This window comes from Mustela erminea, chromosome 19, assembly GCF_009829155.1.
Source record: "Mustela erminea isolate mMusErm1 chromosome 19, mMusErm1.Pri, whole genome shotgun sequence".
Classification (NCBI taxonomy): Eukaryota; Metazoa; Chordata; class Mammalia; order Carnivora; family Mustelidae; genus Mustela; species Mustela erminea.
This window is the reverse complement of record NC_045632.1, coordinates 16,021,128-16,038,474: the sequence shown is the minus strand read 5'-3', so window position 1 is coordinate 16,038,474 and position 17,347 is coordinate 16,021,128. Positions and strand designations below refer to the sequence as shown.

The 17,347-nt window shown below is 51.3% G+C and overlaps 1 protein-coding gene across 1 annotated transcript in view; it reads left to right on the top strand.

Annotated features, from left to right (window-relative positions):
- The window catches only part of RYR1 (ryanodine receptor 1), a 108,072-nt gene that overhangs the window by 28,884 nt on the left and 61,841 nt on the right, over positions 1 to 17,347 (top strand). Inside the window, 20 exon segments of the mRNA XM_032325359.1 lie at positions 758 to 890; positions 1,741 to 1,901; positions 2,550 to 2,715; positions 4,384 to 4,470; positions 4,631 to 4,857; positions 6,185 to 6,797; positions 8,569 to 8,829; positions 9,165 to 9,365; positions 9,696 to 9,807; positions 11,284 to 11,430; positions 12,479 to 12,752; positions 13,744 to 13,840; positions 13,843 to 13,860; positions 13,958 to 14,090; positions 14,462 to 14,556; positions 15,603 to 15,738; positions 15,969 to 16,155; positions 16,246 to 16,354; positions 16,742 to 16,862; positions 16,965 to 17,134. Of these exon segments, the coding sequence (XP_032181250.1) occupies positions 758 to 890; positions 1,741 to 1,901; positions 2,550 to 2,715; positions 4,384 to 4,470; positions 4,631 to 4,857; positions 6,185 to 6,797; positions 8,569 to 8,829; positions 9,165 to 9,365; positions 9,696 to 9,807; positions 11,284 to 11,430; positions 12,479 to 12,752; positions 13,744 to 13,840; positions 13,843 to 13,860; positions 13,958 to 14,090; positions 14,462 to 14,556; positions 15,603 to 15,738; positions 15,969 to 16,155; positions 16,246 to 16,354; positions 16,742 to 16,862; positions 16,965 to 17,134 (3,448 nt within the window).

Here is a 17,347-nt window from a genome sequence, read left to right as displayed (position 1 = left end):
GGGGTACCCCACTACATCTATGGAGAACTTCACTATCCTTGGGGTACCTGGTAGGTCCCAAAGTGTTCCACCCAATGGACTTTATTATCCATGGGCTCTAAAGTGGACGGACAGATACTGAAGTGTCTTGGGAGAGTTGACTGTGCCCCAAGGTATCCCAGTGAACACCAGTGGTCTTCTAAAGTGGGGTCATTTCTGTGTCTCAAATGTACCCCCCCAAGAACTAGCTTCAAAGGAGACCCTCAAAAGGCATTAAACCCGACTTGAAACTAAATCTGCTTTCCCCTACTATCACAGTGGTTTTCAATGCGATGTAGGTCTGTTTCTCTTGGTATGTGTGGAAATGGTGGCCAATTTTGGTTATCACAGTGTTGGGACAGTGGTGATTCTACTGGGGGACACCAGGCATTCTACAGGCTTTTGGTGATGTACAAGACAGTGCCACACAATGAAGGACTGTCCTTTCCCAAGTGCCTTTAGCATCCATATGAGAAATGCTGACTTAAGGGGAACACTATATGCCCCAAAGAGAACCTCCCTGTCCCCAGAGGCACCTTTAAATTTGGGTATCTGCAAGCACAGAGCACAGCGTCTCCAGAACAGATTATGCTGACTTGGTTGGCAAGTTTATCCCTCTAGAGGTGGGGACTTGGGTGTTAGAAATGGGATGTGGAGGTCAGGAATGTTGTGGTGGAGAGGGTTGGGGGGCTGGGCTTGAGAGCTGGTTTTCACAGTAGCCTTTCCTCCCCATCACCAGGTTCTTATTCAAGGCCAAGAAGGTCGCCATGATGACCCAGCCACCAGCCACTCCCACTCTGCCCCGACTCCCTCGAGAGGTCGTGCCGGCTGACAACCGTGATGACCCTGAGATCATCCTCAATACCACCACGGTGGGAACCTGGGGCCCTCAGCTTTCCCTCAGAGACCCCTCAGATTTCCAAATTTCATGCTGCAATCCCTAGTGATTGCCATTACCTGGAGACACCCAATACACACTGAAGACCACAAAATAGAGTACGCACTCATCTAGTCCTTTGAACCCCTAAATCCATATAGCTAAGGGGCCTAAAAATTCCAAGAACACAATGAAGCTATAAGGCACACTTATAAAACTCCCAGGAATCCCAGAATCCAGAGGAAATACCAGTATAGGCTTGGGACCTTAATATTTGGGTTCACCCATATGAACTCGATACCTCCAAATTTAATAGCTATTCTGGCATATTCTTGGGAACCAACATTCACAGTTACCCCAGTAGAGTTTGGGGATTTCCCAAATCTGGAATGTTTTCTGAGACAGATAGCCTTGTAGATAGGATTATGGGCTACCTGGGTGCCAAGTGGGTAGGTCACTTCATTGCTCTATGCCTTCTCCTTTGTAGAAGCTTTGTGGTTTTCCCATCAGTAAAATGGGGATACAAATGGTGCCCATTTGATGGGGATTATGTTAAGTAAATTTATGAACTGTTTGTTAACTATTATTTATTGATAACTTTGTAATTTGGAGAGGGACCCAAATTCGGAATTGTTGCAAATAGTCCCAGAGGATTCCCGAATCTAAAAACGTATCAGTAGATACAGAAATAGAGGGACATAGACCTGGGTGTGTGTGTGTGTGTGTTTCAAATCCAGTAATTTCTTGCCGAGCTCTCAGGGGACACTGTGAATCTAGAGAGACACAGGGAAACCCTATGTCACCAACCTTCTGGACTGACCACTGGTCCCCCTTTGCCTCTCCAGTACTATTACTCTGTGAGGGTCTTCGCTGGCCAGGAGCCCAGCTGCGTGTGGGTAGGCTGGGTCACCCCTGACTACCATCAGCATGACATGAACTTCGAGCTCAGCAAGGTCCGGGCAGTGACAGTGACCATGGGGGACGAACAAGGCAACGTCCACAGCAGGTGCTGGGGAGGGGTGGGGACTGTGGGAGGTGACCTGGATCTCCCCAGGCTAGCCCCAGCAGCTCCCCTCCCCCTCTTCTCCTCTTCTCTACCTGTTTACTTTCCTCCTCTGGGTTTTCCTCTTCATTTTCTTTTTTTTTTTTTTTTTTTTTAAAGATTTTATTTATTTATTTGACAGAGAGAAATCACAAGTAGATAGAGTAGCAGGCAGAGAGAGAGAGAGGGAAGCAGGCTCCCTGCCGAGCAGAGAGCCCGATGCGGGACTCAATCCCAGGACCCTGAGATCATGACCTGAGCCGAAGGCAGTGGCTTAACCCACTGAGCCACCCAGGCGCCCCTCCTCTTCATTTTCTATTTGGCCTTTTCCATTTTCTCTTCCTTCATCTCATGCTCCCCTTTCTACATTACCTCCTGTCTGTGTTCTGTCTTCCTGTTCCCCTTCCCTCTCTGCCTCCCAGAACCCCCAGCCAACTTCTAAGAACTCTCGCTCTGAGGGGCCTGGGGTTTTGGCACTCAGGTCTGCAGGTGGTTGGGGTCTGGGGGTGGAGCTCTGAGGTCATGGTATTCTGGGAGTTTGGGGAAGAAAGTGTCCAGGGTCCAGAGCATCTTGGCTGAGGAGCCATGCAGTGACCACTGCTTTTCCTTCAGCCTCAAGTGCAGCAACTGCTACATGGTGTGGGGCGGGGACTTCGTGAGCTCCGGGCAGCAGGGCCGGATCAGCCACACAGACCTTGTCATTGGCTGCCTGGTGGACTTGGCCACTGGTCTGATGACCTTTACCGCCAATGGCAAAGAGAGCAACACCTTTTTCCAGGTGAGCCCAACCCTTAGCAATGTATTGATAGTGTTCTCATGTCCCAGTATGCTGGGAAGACCCTTCCAGACCCCTCTGAGGACAGACTCCATAGAAGGCCAGATCTGGGAAGTCCCTGGGAGATCACCTGGCTAACTGTCCACTGAACTGACTCCCTGAAAGGGGGACACAAAGCACTGCCTTGACCCTGGAGAGGGGTCCATAGTCCCTCTTGGGCCCACTGACACCAGTCGCCAACTTTTCACCCATCAGGGAACACCTTAAGATGAATCCTCAGGTGGGCTTTTCCTTCTCAACATTTTGTTATGAAAGCTTGCAGATATACAACAAAATTAAAGGAATCATACAGTGAACACCATATACCCACTAGCAAGAACCTCCCACCCACACTGGCTTTACCACGTATTTATCCACTTATCTATCCATTAATCCATCCTACTTGGATTTTATTAAAAAATTTATCTTAAATGGAGAATTTCAAAAATATGCAAAACTAAGATAGTGCACTAGTCCTCCATGTCCCCACTGCCCAGCTCTAACTGTTCCCCACTCGTAGCTGATCTTGTGTCATCTTTACCCTTCACACCCACCTTCATGTCCACACCGGATGATTGTGAAGGAGACCCTGGGTATCATATGGTTTCATCTCTTTTCAGTATATATCTCTGAAAAAGTAAGGATTCTTTTAAAAAGCATAACCACTATACCACCTGTATCTAAAAAACCCCACAAACCCTAGTAATTCCTAACTAATCCAATCCCTGTTCATGTTTCTCTGGTTATCTCAAAAGTGTCTTTTTTAATTTGTTCATTTGAATTGGAATCCAAATAAAGTCATATATTTTAGTTGGTTGCTATGCCCCTCGAGTCTCTCATATGTAGATTTCCCTTCCATCTCTCTCTTCTTCTCTGAAATGTGTTTGTTAAAGAAACCAGGCTGTCTGTCCTGGAAAGCTTTGCTTCTCAAAGTGCAGTCCCCGGATCAGCAGGATCTGCATTGCCTGGGAGCTCGTTAGAGATGAGGACTCTCAGGCTTCCCCCTAGACCTGCCCAATGAGAATCCAAAATTTAATCCTGGGGATTCATGTGTCTACCACCATCTGAAGAGTGCTGGCCTGGCTTCTCAGTCTGCATCTGGCTGATGCATCCCCATGGTGTTGTTTGATCATTTTCCTCTGTCCCCTGTATTTCCTGTCAACTGGCAGATGGGTCCGCGGGTGTGGTTAGATTCAGGTTTGGCAAGGCTTCTTCACAGAGGATGGTGTTTGTGGTGATGGAGGCTGAGGTGATGGAACCCATAAGTGGGTTCCACTGTGGATATCAGAAGGGCTGGAGGGAAAGTGCCATCAGAAGACCTTCCTGGGTTTTGACGAATGAGTCTTGGGAGAGAAACGGAAATGGTATTCCAGGTGGAGTGCATGAAAGGCACAATGATCCGGGAGATAACGTTGCCCTGGGGGAGCAGGAGGAGGCCGGCCCCATCTAGATCAGAGGTGGTGCAGCCCATGAGCAACCTCAGGGACTGTGGGGCACTTTCAGTGCCTGAGTTTGGATCTGTAGACTCCAGCAGTGTCAGGCTGGGGTAATCAATCCCAGAGTTCAGGATCCAGAGTCAACATCACCTCCAGTTCACCCTCTTCCTCACCCTGGCCTCTTCTTCCTTGCCAGGTGGAGCCCAACACGAAGCTGTTTCCTGCCGTCTTTGTCCTGCCCACCCACCAGAACGTAATCCAGTTTGAGTTGGGGAAGCAGAAGGTAAGAGTGCAGTGATGGGGCAGGCTGAGGCAGTAGGTACAGGAGTTCAGGCTGGTGGAGTGGCTGAAAACTGGGACAGTGTGGGAGGTCTTCCTGGAAGCAGAGTGGCAGGACAGAGAGGGCTGAGAATCCTGACCCGTGCATACCTCTGTGCCCCTAGAATATCATGCCGCTGTCGGCTGCCATGTTTCTGAGTGAGCGCAAGAACCCGGCCCCGCAGTGCCCACCTCGGCTAGAGGTGCAGATGCTGATGCCCGTCTCGTGGAGCCGTATGCCCAATCACTTCCTGCAGGTGGAGACACGACGTGCGGGCGAGCGGCTGGGCTGGGCCGTGCAGTGCCAGGAGCCGCTGATCATGATGGCTTTGCACATCCCTGAGGAGAACCGGTCAGGGCCAGCCCAGGCTCATGAGGGTGGGATGGAAATTGCAAGTCCTCTGGGTTCTGGAACCCTCTCAGTGTCCCCTTCCACTAGTACCCCAGGACTCCAGCCAACACCCCAAAAGGCCCCAAGCCTACATTAGGGAACCCTGACTTAGGGTTATCCCTTATCCCCAGATAAGACTCCAGGGGACACCAGATCCACCTCAGAGGGCTTTAGGCCCATCTTAGCAGACTGCAGACTCACCTCCAGGGAAACCAGACCTACCCCACAGGGTTCCAAGGCTGTCTCAAGGAGCCCAGATCCACACTGAGGAGCCACACAAGCTCCAGAAGCCTCAAGTGCACCTCAGAAGGACATGGACAGGACTCAGAGAGGCCCGAATGCATGCCAGGTGTCTTGGGCACACGGAGAGAGGCTCTGGATGTATCCCAGGGAGATCTCAAAGCCAGTCCTGGGGACCTAGACACACCCAGAGTAGAGATGTGGTCACATGTATGGCAGGAATGCTCTTAGGTACCCTGAACAGACTCCCATCCCAGACACCCCAGTAAGCTCTGATGTGCTTCATCTTTCCTTTATTTATTCATTTATGCACTGAGCAGATGGCTCTGAGCTCTTCCTGTGTGACCAACAGCACTCTAGGCTGGAAACACCAAACCTGTGTGAATGGACATTCTAGCAATACTCACGGATAACTCCGGGGGCTCAGACTTGCCCAAGGGGACTCAGACCCATTCCCGGGATTCCCAGATATGCTCACTCACTTACTTTATCAATCTATCTATCCATCTGCCTATCATCTATCCAACAAGTATTGATTAAGTGCTTACTATGTGCTAAGTCCTGTTTAGGTGCTGGGAATATAGCAAAACAAAGCAAACCAAACAAACAAAAAACTCACAACCAACCCAAAAGGCAGAAATGTCCTGCCCTGGTTTAACATTCTAGTCGTATTCAAACATAGCCAGGTTACTCAGGCCTGCCAGAGGCAGGTTCAGTCCCAATTTGGGGATCCCAGATGTATCTTCTGGTCACCAGATCCCCTCCATGGAGTCTCAGACACCCCCCGAGTACCAGACCATGCCAGGGATCCCAGATATGGCCCAACGAGTCCGCAGACCACTAGGGGCGTCCAGAACTATTACAAGACTCCTAGACCCAGCTCCGCAGACTTCACAGAACCCTGACCCAGCAGGACACCGGGATTCCCTCCTGGGATGGCCAACACTCACCTTAAGCATTTTTTTTTTTCCCGCCTCCCTGTGGTCTGTGCCTGTCTTCCACCTCCTCCGCTGGCTCTGTCCCCGGCTATGGCCCTTCGCCGCCGCAGATCCATGGACATCCTGGAGCTGTCGGAGCGCCTGGACCTGCAGCGGTTCCACTCCCACACCCTCCGCCTCTACCGTGCGGTGTGCGCGCTGGGCAACAACCGCGTGGCGCATGCTCTGTGCAGCCACGTGGACCAGGCGCAGCTGCTGCACGCGCTGGAGGATGCGCACCTGCCGGGGCCGCTGCGGGCTGGTTACTACGACCTCCTCATCAGCATCCACCTGGAAAGCGCCTGCCGCAGCCGCCGCTCCATGCTCTCCGAGTACATCGTGCCCCTCACGGAGGAGACCCGCGCCATCACTCTTTTCCCACCCGGAAGAAGCGCGGAAGACGGTCCCCGCCGCCACGGGCTGCCCGGCGTTGGCGTCACCACCTCGCTGCGGCCTCCACACCATTTCTCACCCCCCTGTTTCGTGGCCGCCCTGCCGGCTGCCGGGGTGGCGGAAGCTCCGGCCCGCCTCAGCCCCAGCATCCCTCTGGAGGCCCTGCGGGATAAAGCACTGAGAATGCTGGGGGAGGCCGTGCGAGATGGTGGGCAGCACGCACGTGACCCTGTCGGGGGTTCTGTGGAGTTCCAGTTCGTACCCGTGCTCAAGCTCGTGTCCACCCTGCTGGTAATGGCTTCCTCCTGCTTCCCTCTGTCCTGTTCTTCCACATTCCAAATCCTCTGCCAATCCCCCTCTCATCTGTGCATCCAACCACCCATTCACCTCTCCATCCTCCACCTTTCAACTTCTCCTCCTGTCATCTACTCATCTCTCGTTCACTTTTCTTCCCATCCATTCATCTGTCATCTATTAATTAGTTTTTTAATCTTTTCTCCCTTCTTTCCATTCATCCACCCAAACAACCATCATTTATCCATCTGTCCATCCGTCCTCCACCCTTCTATTCATTCAGATATACCCCCACCTTCCCATCCACAGGTGCATCCATTTAATGGCCTTTATTGATCATTTATTGATTATTGAAAAATCAGTAATGCCATCCATCCAGCTATCCATCCATCCATCCATCCATCCACCCATCCATCCATCCATGTATCCACCTATCCAACTTCCAATCTAGTTGTCCATGCATCCTTCCACTTACTCATCTGTCAGTATATCTACCATTCCATCTATTCATTTACCCACCTAGCCATTTATTTATGAATCTATCTTAACTTTCATACATCCAATTATCATCCTTCTGCCACCTGTGCATACCATTCATCCACATATCCGTCCACCCACTCATCTACAGATTCGTCTGTTCATTTTCCACCTACCTGTACGTCCAGCAGTGCATCTCTCAATCCGTATGTGTATACATCCATCCACCTAACCACAAATCCATCCAGTTACACCCATTCATCTACCCACCGTCCACCCATTTTTCATCCTTTATTGCATGTATCTTTTTTTAAAAATTTTATTTGTTTATTTGACAGAGAGAGAGAGATCACAAGTAGGCAGAGAAGCAGGTAGAGAGAGAGAGACAGAGGGAAGCAGGCTCCCCGCTGAGCAGAGAGCTCCATGCGGGACTCGATCCCAGGACCCTGAGATCATGACCTGAGCCGAAGGCAGAGGCTTAACCCACTGAGCCACCCAGACATCCTGCATGTATCTTTTCATTCACATACCCATCTAATGTCTCATCCATATATCCATCCATCCAAATTTTCAAGCGCAGACCTATCCACCCGCCCATCATCCAACCATCCCACCCTACCCCCTGGCTATTTACCCACTTATCTGTTTTCCCATCCACTAATTAACATACTCATGCACTTACCAAATCATCCATCCACCTACCCACCTATCCAGAGATTATATATCCTGTCCTTCGTCCATCCGTCTCTTCCTCTACCTTTTCTCTCCATCCTTTATCTGCCCACAAATTTCTCTCCCTTTCAAACCTCTACTCAGCTGTTAATTCAGCCACACAGCCCTCCTTCCACATCTCCATCTCTTTTCCCCCACTGTTTTTCTGTTTCTTTTACCCACTTTCCCTCCATCTGTTAGCATCTTCATTATGTTTACTGAGTTCTAGCATATAGTGGGAGCTATGAGGGCATCCCATCAGGCAGGGTGTGTCCTGTTCCAGAGTCACATATGCTCAAGCTTAGGAGAAAGGGCATTTACTAGTGAAGGGAGAGGTGCTCATGTTTAGCTATGTGGTCTGGGCCAGGTAAGGCAGTACACAGGCTGTGGATCTGGGAGGATCTTAAGGAGGATGAATAGTAGGGCAGGGGGATGCCATTTCTTTGTGTAGGAAGAATCATATCTAGCCCATGCAGAAATGAATCTGACATATGCAGGAGAAGCAGGTTGGGGGGCTGAGGTTGGGACTCAATTTGCAGGTCTTGTGGGCACAGGGAAGGACCCAGACTTTGTCCTGTAGGTGATGGGCATCTTTGCCGATGAGGATGTGAAACAGATCTTGAAGATGATTGAACCTGAAGTATTCACTGAGGAAGAAGAGGAAGAGGAAGAGGAGGAAGAAGAAGAAGATGAAGAGGAGAAGGAGGAGGATGAAGAGGAAGAGGCACAGGAGAAAGAAGATGAGGAAAAAGAGGAAGAGGAGACAGCAGAAGGGGAGAAAGAAGAAGGCTTGGAGGAAGGGCTGCTCCAGATGAAGTTGCCAGAATCTGTGAAGTTACAGGTGGGCTGGTTCTTCCTCTTCTCCAGCCTCCCCGTACCTGGGCTGGGAAACAGAGGATCTGATGGGGCATGAGTCTGGAAGTCTTCCCCAGGAAGTGGGGAGCTGTGGATGTGCCACAGGTGATTGGAGTGCTGCTGATCTCAAATGATCTCTCTGGTTGCCATGTGGCAGGTGGATTGGAGAGATAAGACCAATGGAGAAGGCTGGCTTAAAGGTCCAGGCAGGAAATGATTGTGGCAGATAGGGCAGGGCCATGGAGAGGGGAGAGGAAGCAAGAAGAGTTTCAAGGATGATCTCATCACCATGGTTTCTACTGCCTGGCTGTCCTCCCACAGATGTGCCACCTGCTGGAGTATTTCTGTGACCAAGAGCTACAGCACCGGGTGGAATCTCTAGCAGCCTTTGCGGAGCGCTATGTGGACAAGCTCCAGGCCAACCAGCGGGACCGCTATGGCCTCCTCATGAAAGCCTTCACCATGTCTGCTGCTGAGACTGCAAGACGTACTCGCGAGTTTCGCTCCCCACCCCAGGAGCAGGTACTCTGACACTTGACCCCAGCTGGAATTACTGTCCAAACCCCAACTTTAACCTCTCCCTGTACTGGTGGCATGACATCTTTAAACTCGTGCCTGGCCTCTGACCTTATTGATATCTTTATCTCTTACTCTTCTACTTCTCTCTGAACCAGTCTGAGCTCTTGGTCACTTCAGACTGACACTGACTCCTTTCAAACCTCTAGTTTCTCAAATAGTCCTCACCAGCTCAGAACCTTAAATAGGGACTCACAATTCGATCTTTGATCCTTGACCTTGGAGTTCCTGCTCTTGGGCCTCTGACCCTCTTTCTAACTTTTGACCTTCCTCTAGATAAACATGCTGTTGCACTTCAAAGATGGTGGGGATGAGGAAGAGTGTCCTCTCCCTGAAGAAGTCCGACAGGATTTGCTGGAATTTCATCAAGACTTGCTGGCACACTGTGGTAAGAGAGATGAGAGAATCCATCTCCCAGACTTTCTCTTGAGACCTCTCCTAAAGTTTCCCTAAGACTTCCTAATCTTAAATATGTACAGTATTGGTGCAATGTAACTTTTGCTTGAATGAAATAACATGTGAATAAGTGAATGAATGAATGAACAGACATATTCGTGAACAGATAGAGGATGAGTGGAAGGATAAGTTTGTATGGGTATTTGAGTGGATTATACATGGATGGGTGGCTACGGGCAAGTGACTAATGAGTGCATAAATTGGTGATAGAGAGATGAGTGAGTAAAGAAATGGGTGAAGAGATGGCTGGGTGGATGGATGGATAAGGGAAGGGTGATGTTGGTCAGATGGATGGATAGATGGATCACTGAAAATTGGAGGGAGAGGTGGTTGGGTGGCTGGAAGGATAAATGGATAACCTCCATTGTTTCCGATAATAAGTCAGTAAATAATCTTACTAAGATTCTTTTATATGTGGTTAGTGGTTTTTCTCTGGCTGACTTTCAAGTTTTCCATTTGCCTTTGCTTTGAAACGGTTGGGTAGGATGTATCTAGGTGTGGCGCTGTCTGATTTTATCCTACTTGGAGTTCGTTAAGTTTCTTGGATGTGTGGATTAATATTTTACATCAAATTTGGGACTTTGGGGCTACTATTTCTCCAAGTATTTTCCCTGCTATTTCTCATCTCTCTTTTTGGGACTCCCCTTTTGCATGTATTGATTGACTGATTGATTTGATTGTGTCCCACAGGCTCTGAGGCTCTGTTATTTTTTCTCCATTCTTATTTGCTCTTCAGACTAGATAACCTCTATTGTTCTACCTTCAAGTACCCTGATGCTTTTTCCCACCCCCCACCCGCTCAAATATGCTATTGTACCCCCCTAGTGATTTGAAATTTCAGTTTTTGTACTTTTCAGCCCCAGAATTTCTATATGGTTATTTTTTTATGATCTACCTCTTTAATACTATTCTCTATTCTGGGAGTCGTTGTCATCATACTTCTCTCTCTCTTTCTCTGTCTTTTTTTTTTTTTTAAGATTTTATCTATTCACTTGACAGAGAGAGAGAGAGAGATCACAGGTAGACAGAGAGAGGGGGGGAAGCAGGCTCCCCGCTGAGCAGAGAGCCCAATATGGGGCTCCATCCCAGGACTTTGAGATCATGACCTGAGCCGAAGAAAGAGGCCTAACCCACTGAGCCACCCAGTCGCCCCCATACTTCTCTTTAATACTTTAGACATGGTTTCCTTTAGTTCTTTGGACCTGTTTACAATACTTAGTTTAAAAGACATTTAAAATGCTTAGAAGGATGAATAAATGAACAAACATAAGAACATATGGAGAAATAAATGAAAAACCCAAGAATTCACACCTGAAGGAGGAATGAATGAACCAGTCACTGAAGAAGTGAATGAGTAGATGAATAAACACACAGTTGAATGACACCCTCTCCCTTCGACCAACTCCAGGAATTCAGCTGGAGGGGGAGGAGGAGGAACCAGAGGAAGAGGCCACCCTGGGCAGCCGCCTGATGAGCCTGTTGGAGAAAGTACGGTTGGTGAAGAAGAAGGAGGAGAAACCCGAGGAGGAACCACCAGCTGAGGAGAGCAAACCCCGTGAGGACTGGGAACTTTAGGGTGGGGACAGGGATGGGGCAGGCACTGTTGGCAGGGCTGGGGAATACTGTAGGGGGAAAGAGTCACAATCTCTGCCTTCCAGGAGTTTAGCATGTTATAACAGATACACATATACATATACTTACCATGTCAGGTGGCCATGGGGACTAAGGAGAAAAATAAAGTTGAGTGATAGAAGAGACAGGGATGAAGGTGGAGGGGTCAGAGCTGGGGAGTGAAGTATGCAAAGATCTGGGGAAGATCATTGGTACAAAGGGAATAGCCAGAGCCAGTGCAAAGGCCCTGAGGCAGAAACATCCTTGGCATGCTTAAAGGCCAGTGTGGCTGGAGTACAGCAAGCAAGGGGAGAGGGGCAGGAGATGAGGTCAGAAGGGGCAAGACCAGATTGCCCCTGGCCCTGAAAGGTTAGCACTGAAAGGTTATGAATTGACACCATCATTCAGTCCCAGTACATGGAGGTTTCTCTTAACGCTGAAACATGTGAGACATCTATCTTTTCTCCCAGAAATCCTGGGAAGGAGAAGGGTTGGGAGAGAAAGAGAGACAAAGAAACGGATGCTGGATGTAGGAGATATGAGTCCCAGGGAGATGGCCAAGGAGAATAAAACAGTTCATTTTGACATCATTTCCAAATGACACCAAAGTCCACAGGTTTTCTTTGTGTCTGTTGTCTCTCTTGTTGAAAAATCAACAGTATTTTTACAGAACAAGGGGAATTATGATTTCAAAGGTGCATTATATATTCCAAAGGTGCTTATAATATACTCTGGTATTTTGAAGTGATACATTTTCTTTTTCCTCTTGAAAGCTTTAGAGGGCCCTTACTGTTTAGGTATTAGAGTGAAGAGAACAGGGAAGCTATTAGGGCAATAAAAAAAAAAATCTTCCAGGATTTGTCCACTTCTGGCAGGTAGAGGGTCAGGGCATTATTAACTGAGCAGCCCCCTGGGAAGAGGAGCCCTTTCTGCATTGTTCGGGCTCAAGGCCCTGACCTGGCGGTGTTCTGACACTTACGTTCCCTTCCCAGAGTCACTGCAGGAGCTGGTGTCCCACACAGTGGTGCGTTGGGCTCAAGAGGACTTTGTGCAGAGCCCCGAGCTTGTCCGGGCCATGTTCAGCCTCCTGCACCGACAGTATGATGGACTCGGGGAGCTGCTGCGTGCCCTGCCCCGGGCATACACCATCTCCCCATCATCTGTGGAAGACACCATGAGCTTGCTTGAGTGCCTCGGCCAGATCCGGTCCCTGCTTATAGTGCAGATGGGTCCCCAGGAGGAAAACCTCATGATCCAGAGCATTGGGTGAGCCCCTGCCCCCTCCCTGGATTTTGCATATTCTCCCGGAAGCAGGAGCGTCCTCCTAGCTCCAGCTTGTCCCCCTGGCTCATGTCCCCTGAATGCAATAATGGCTCCTTCTGCCACTTCTGCCCCATCCTTGGGGTGATATACTTCTCCCAATAGCTAGCCCATATCCCTGGCTCATGTCCCCTCCCTTCCCCTCTCCATCCAACCCCCTGGGGTATCAGCTCTTACTCACCTGCAACTCTTAGCACAAGATTTACCCTCTCTGAACTTCAGTGTTCATCTCCAAGCTGGGGAAGAGCCATGGCTACCTCGTAGAGTCATGATGAGGCTTCCATGGGCTCAGGCACATCATAATGCTATCGACAATGGCCATGATGGTATTGGGCGCTCAGTCAGTGTCAAGGGTGCCTCATTCCTTCACTCAGCAAGCATTCATTGAGCACCTAGTCTGTGCCACGCCCTTTCTAGGCACTTGGGGAATACAATGTGCAACATGGTTAAGAATCCCTGCCCTAGGGGAGTCCACCTTGGATCTATGCCTCAGTTTCCTTTTCTGTAAAAGAGGGATAATTATAGTTCCTGCCTTTCAGAGTGGACATAAAGATTGAATGGGTTCAGATCCATAAAGGGGGATGGTGCCAGGCATGAAGGAAGAGCTCAGTAAATGTGTGGGTTTTTTTTTTTTTTTTTAAGATTTATTTATTTATTTGACAGAGAGATCACAAGTAGGCAGAGAGGCAGGCAGAGAGAGATGGGGAAGCAGGCTTACCACTGAGCAGAGAGCCCAATGCAGGGCTCGATCCCAGGACCCCGATATCAGGACCAGAGCTGAAGGCAGAGGCTTTAACCCACCGAGCCACCCAGGCGTCTTGAGCTTAGTAAATGTTGACTGTTTATCCCAGTAGACTCTTCCAAGGGTCTGGGGGCTCTCCCTGGGCTTGGGCCCCACCTGGCCCCTGGCGACCCCATGTACTCTCCCCGTTCACAGGAACATCATGAACAACAAAGTCTTTTACCAACACCCAAACCTGATGCGGGCCCTGGGCATGCACGAGACGGTCATGGAGGTCATGGTGAATGTCCTCGGGGTGGTGGCGAATCCAAGGTAAGAGGCCTGTGGGGGCTGAGGAGCTCAGGCCAGGGGGCCACGGTGTGGGGGAGGGCGGGTAAGCACTAACCACCAGCCCACTCTGCCTGCCCAGGAGATCCGCTTCCCCAAGATGGTGACAAGTTGCTGCCGCTTCCTCTGTTATTTCTGTCGCATCAGCCGGCAGAACCAACGCTCCATGTTTGACCACCTGAGCTACCTGCTGGAGAACAGTGGCATCGGCCTAGGTGAGAACCCTGGAGCCCGGGCTGGCGCACTGTCCCCTACGGCCCACTCTTGGAGGTCCATCCACGCATCCGTCTCTGCTGACTCAGTCATTCAGCAAACACTCACTTTCAACCCATCCCTAGGCTATAACCCTGTGAGAAGCAGTCCTGGGGATACCCAGACAGCCCCGGCCCTGGCCCTCACAGGGCTCATGGTGCAGCACGGGAGACAGACAGTGATAGCCCAGAGTGGTCAGGTCAGAGGAGGCACCTGACCTAGGCTGTAAAAGGGGTGATCAAGGAGGGCTTCTGGGAGGAGGTGAGAGAGACAGCAGTGACACTGTCAACTATGCACCTCTGAAGAGCATTCTCCCCACCTCTCACCCTCACAGGCATGCAGGGCTCCACGCCTCTGGATGTGGCAGCTGCCTCCGTCATCGACAACAACGAGCTGGCCTTGGCATTGCAAGAGCAGGACCTGGAGAAGGTGTGGGAGCAGGAGTCCTGGCCCCTACCTGGCCCCTTGGGGCACCTGCTGATTTGGGACCCATGACTTAAATTCTCTGGGCGTCTGTCTTCTCATCTGTAGAATGAATGTAATAATAGAATAAGGTTATCCTCAGGATAAAATGAGTTAATCCATGAAAGCATTTATAAAATGATAAGCACTCAAGAAGAGTTATCTGGTATTATAGTATTACTCATTCAGCAACTATTTCCCGAGTACCTACTTTGTACCAGGACCTGACTAAGGCAGTAGGGCTGTGACAGTTAGGGAGACCAGCAAAAATCCTTGTTCTCACAGGGCTGACATTCTAGTTGGGAAGATGCATAATAAATAAGATGAGTAAGTAAAATACATTGTGTATTAGCTAGTGACAAGAGTTAAAATGAAAAAAGTGAGCTGGGGATAGAAACATTGAGTGTCAGGAGGGTGTCCAAGTTTAGATGAGTGTGATGAGAGATCACCTCACTGAGACAGTGACATTCAGGTAAAGCTCTAAAGGAGGAGAGGGGCCATATGGGCATAGGGGGAAGAGCATTCTGGACAGGGGAACAGCCAGTGCAAAGGCCCTGAGATGGAAGTGAACCTCATGAGTTTGAGTAACAGCAAAGAGTCCAGAATGGTTGGAGCAGAGGGAGTAAGGGCTTAGTGGTGGGAAGTGAGGGCAGGGAGGTAACAGGGAAGATTGGGCAGAGGGTCTTAGTGGACCACTGAGAGGGCTCTGGGTCTTACCCTCAGTGAGATGGTGCCACAGGAGTGTTCCAAGCAGGGAAGGGGCACTTTGTGGGGGTGAGGATGGACAGGGGGCATGGATAGATGGAGAGGGAGGGGGGAGAGCAGGGGGCCCAGGATGGAGGCCCCCGGGATGGTCCAGGTGAGAGATGAGGGTGGAGGAGGAGGATGACTGTTTGCTGAGAGATCCAGAAATGAATCTGGCTGCAGAGCTCCATGGATGGGCAGGGACATGTGAGCCTTGGGTAGGAAATGGTGTGGGTCTGGCCTCCGGCTGAGCCCCCCTTCACCCGCAGGTGGTGTCCTACCTGGCGGGTTGTGGCCTTCAGAGCTGCCCCATGCTCCTGGCCAAAGGGTACCCGGACATCGGCTGGAACCCGTGTGGTGGGGAGCGCTACCTGGACTTTCTGCGCTTCGCTGTCTTCGTCAACGGTGAGTCAGGAGTTGGCGGTGGCAGGGCAGGGGGTTGGGGGTGCCGATCAAAGCCTCTCTGGGGGATGTGGGCCACCCTGGAGCCTGGGTGGGGATCCCCCAGGAGGCTGGGGTTGGCAGGATGTGGGGTGGGGCTGGCGTTAATCCTAGAGGTGCTGGGTCCTGGGCTGCCAGGGCTGGGGTCCCAGGGCCACGACTCATAAGGCTTTTCGACCCCACCCGGCTGTCAGGCGAGAGCGTGGAAGAGAACGCCAACGTGGTGGTACGGCTGCTCATCCGCAAGCCTGAGTGCTTCGGGCCGGCCCTGCGGGGTGAGGGCGGCTCAGGGCTGCTGGCCGCCATCGAAGAGGCCATTCGAATCTCTGAGGACCCGGCGCGCGATGGCCCAGGCGTCCGTAGGGACCGGCGGCGTGAGCAGTGAGTCTCCCGCCTCCTTCTCAGCAGAATGGGCCCCCCTTCTCCGAGCCCCTGGCCACCTCCCAAACACTGCCCCCACTTCCCTTGCAGCTTCGGTGAGGAGCCCCCGGAGGAGAACCGGGTGCACCTGGGACACGCCATCATGTCCTTCTACGCTGCCTTGATTGACCTACTGGGACGCTGTGCGCCGGAGATGCATGTGAGACCTAGACATCCAAGGACAGGGAGGGGCGTGCAGGGCCAACCTTGAACTTCTTCAGTCAGGCATTCAACAGCACTGACTGAACTCTAGCTCTGTGGGGGTTTTAGGTGAGGCAGTGCTGGGGACAGACACACCAGGAACCAAGACAGCCCCAGGCCCAGCTCTCCCAGAGCTCCCAGACCAGTGGGGGAGATTGAGCAATGAGGGCCAGGGGTGGTCAGGGCGGTGGTGGAGAAGGATGGGCAGAGGAGTCCGGGCCAGGAATTCTAGAGTCTGCCCCACGAGGGGTTCCACTCTACCTGTCGGTGGGTCAGGAAGGGATGGATGGAGTAATGAGCAAATGAGGCCCAGGGGGCCGACGATGTGCCCACTTCCCTATTCCAGCTAATCCAAGCCGGCAAGGGAGAGGCCCTGCGGATCCGCGCCATCCTGCGCTCCCTCGTGCCGCTGGACGACCTTGTGGGCATCATCAGCCTCCCACTGCAGATCCCCACCCTGGGCAAAGGTGCACAGGGGGCAGGACTCAGCGAGGGAGGGCTGCCGCAGAGGAAGTAGAGGGGTCCGAAGGGCATCCCTGACCACCCCCCACCGCCCTCCTGGCCCACAGATGGGGCTCTGGTGCAGCCGAAGATGTCGGCATCCTTTGTGCCAGACCACAAGGCGTCCATGGTGCTCTTCCTGGACCGCGTGTATGGTATCGAGAACCAGGACTTCTTGCTGCATGTGCTGGATGTGGGGTTCCTGCCTGACATGCGGGCAGCCGCTTCACTAGACACGGTGAGCCCCATAGCCACCCTCCCTGCCCCCAGAGAGGACAGGGAGATGGGTGTGGCCATAGCATCCCTACCTCTGTTTGTTCTGGGCTTGTGTATACATCCTAGTCTTCACCCCCCGCCCCCCGCAACCCATCCTCGCACACCATCAAGATAGAAAACAAAGCCAAGATAAACCCTCAGTTCTAGGCAAGGGTGGGTGGAACTCTCCAACATC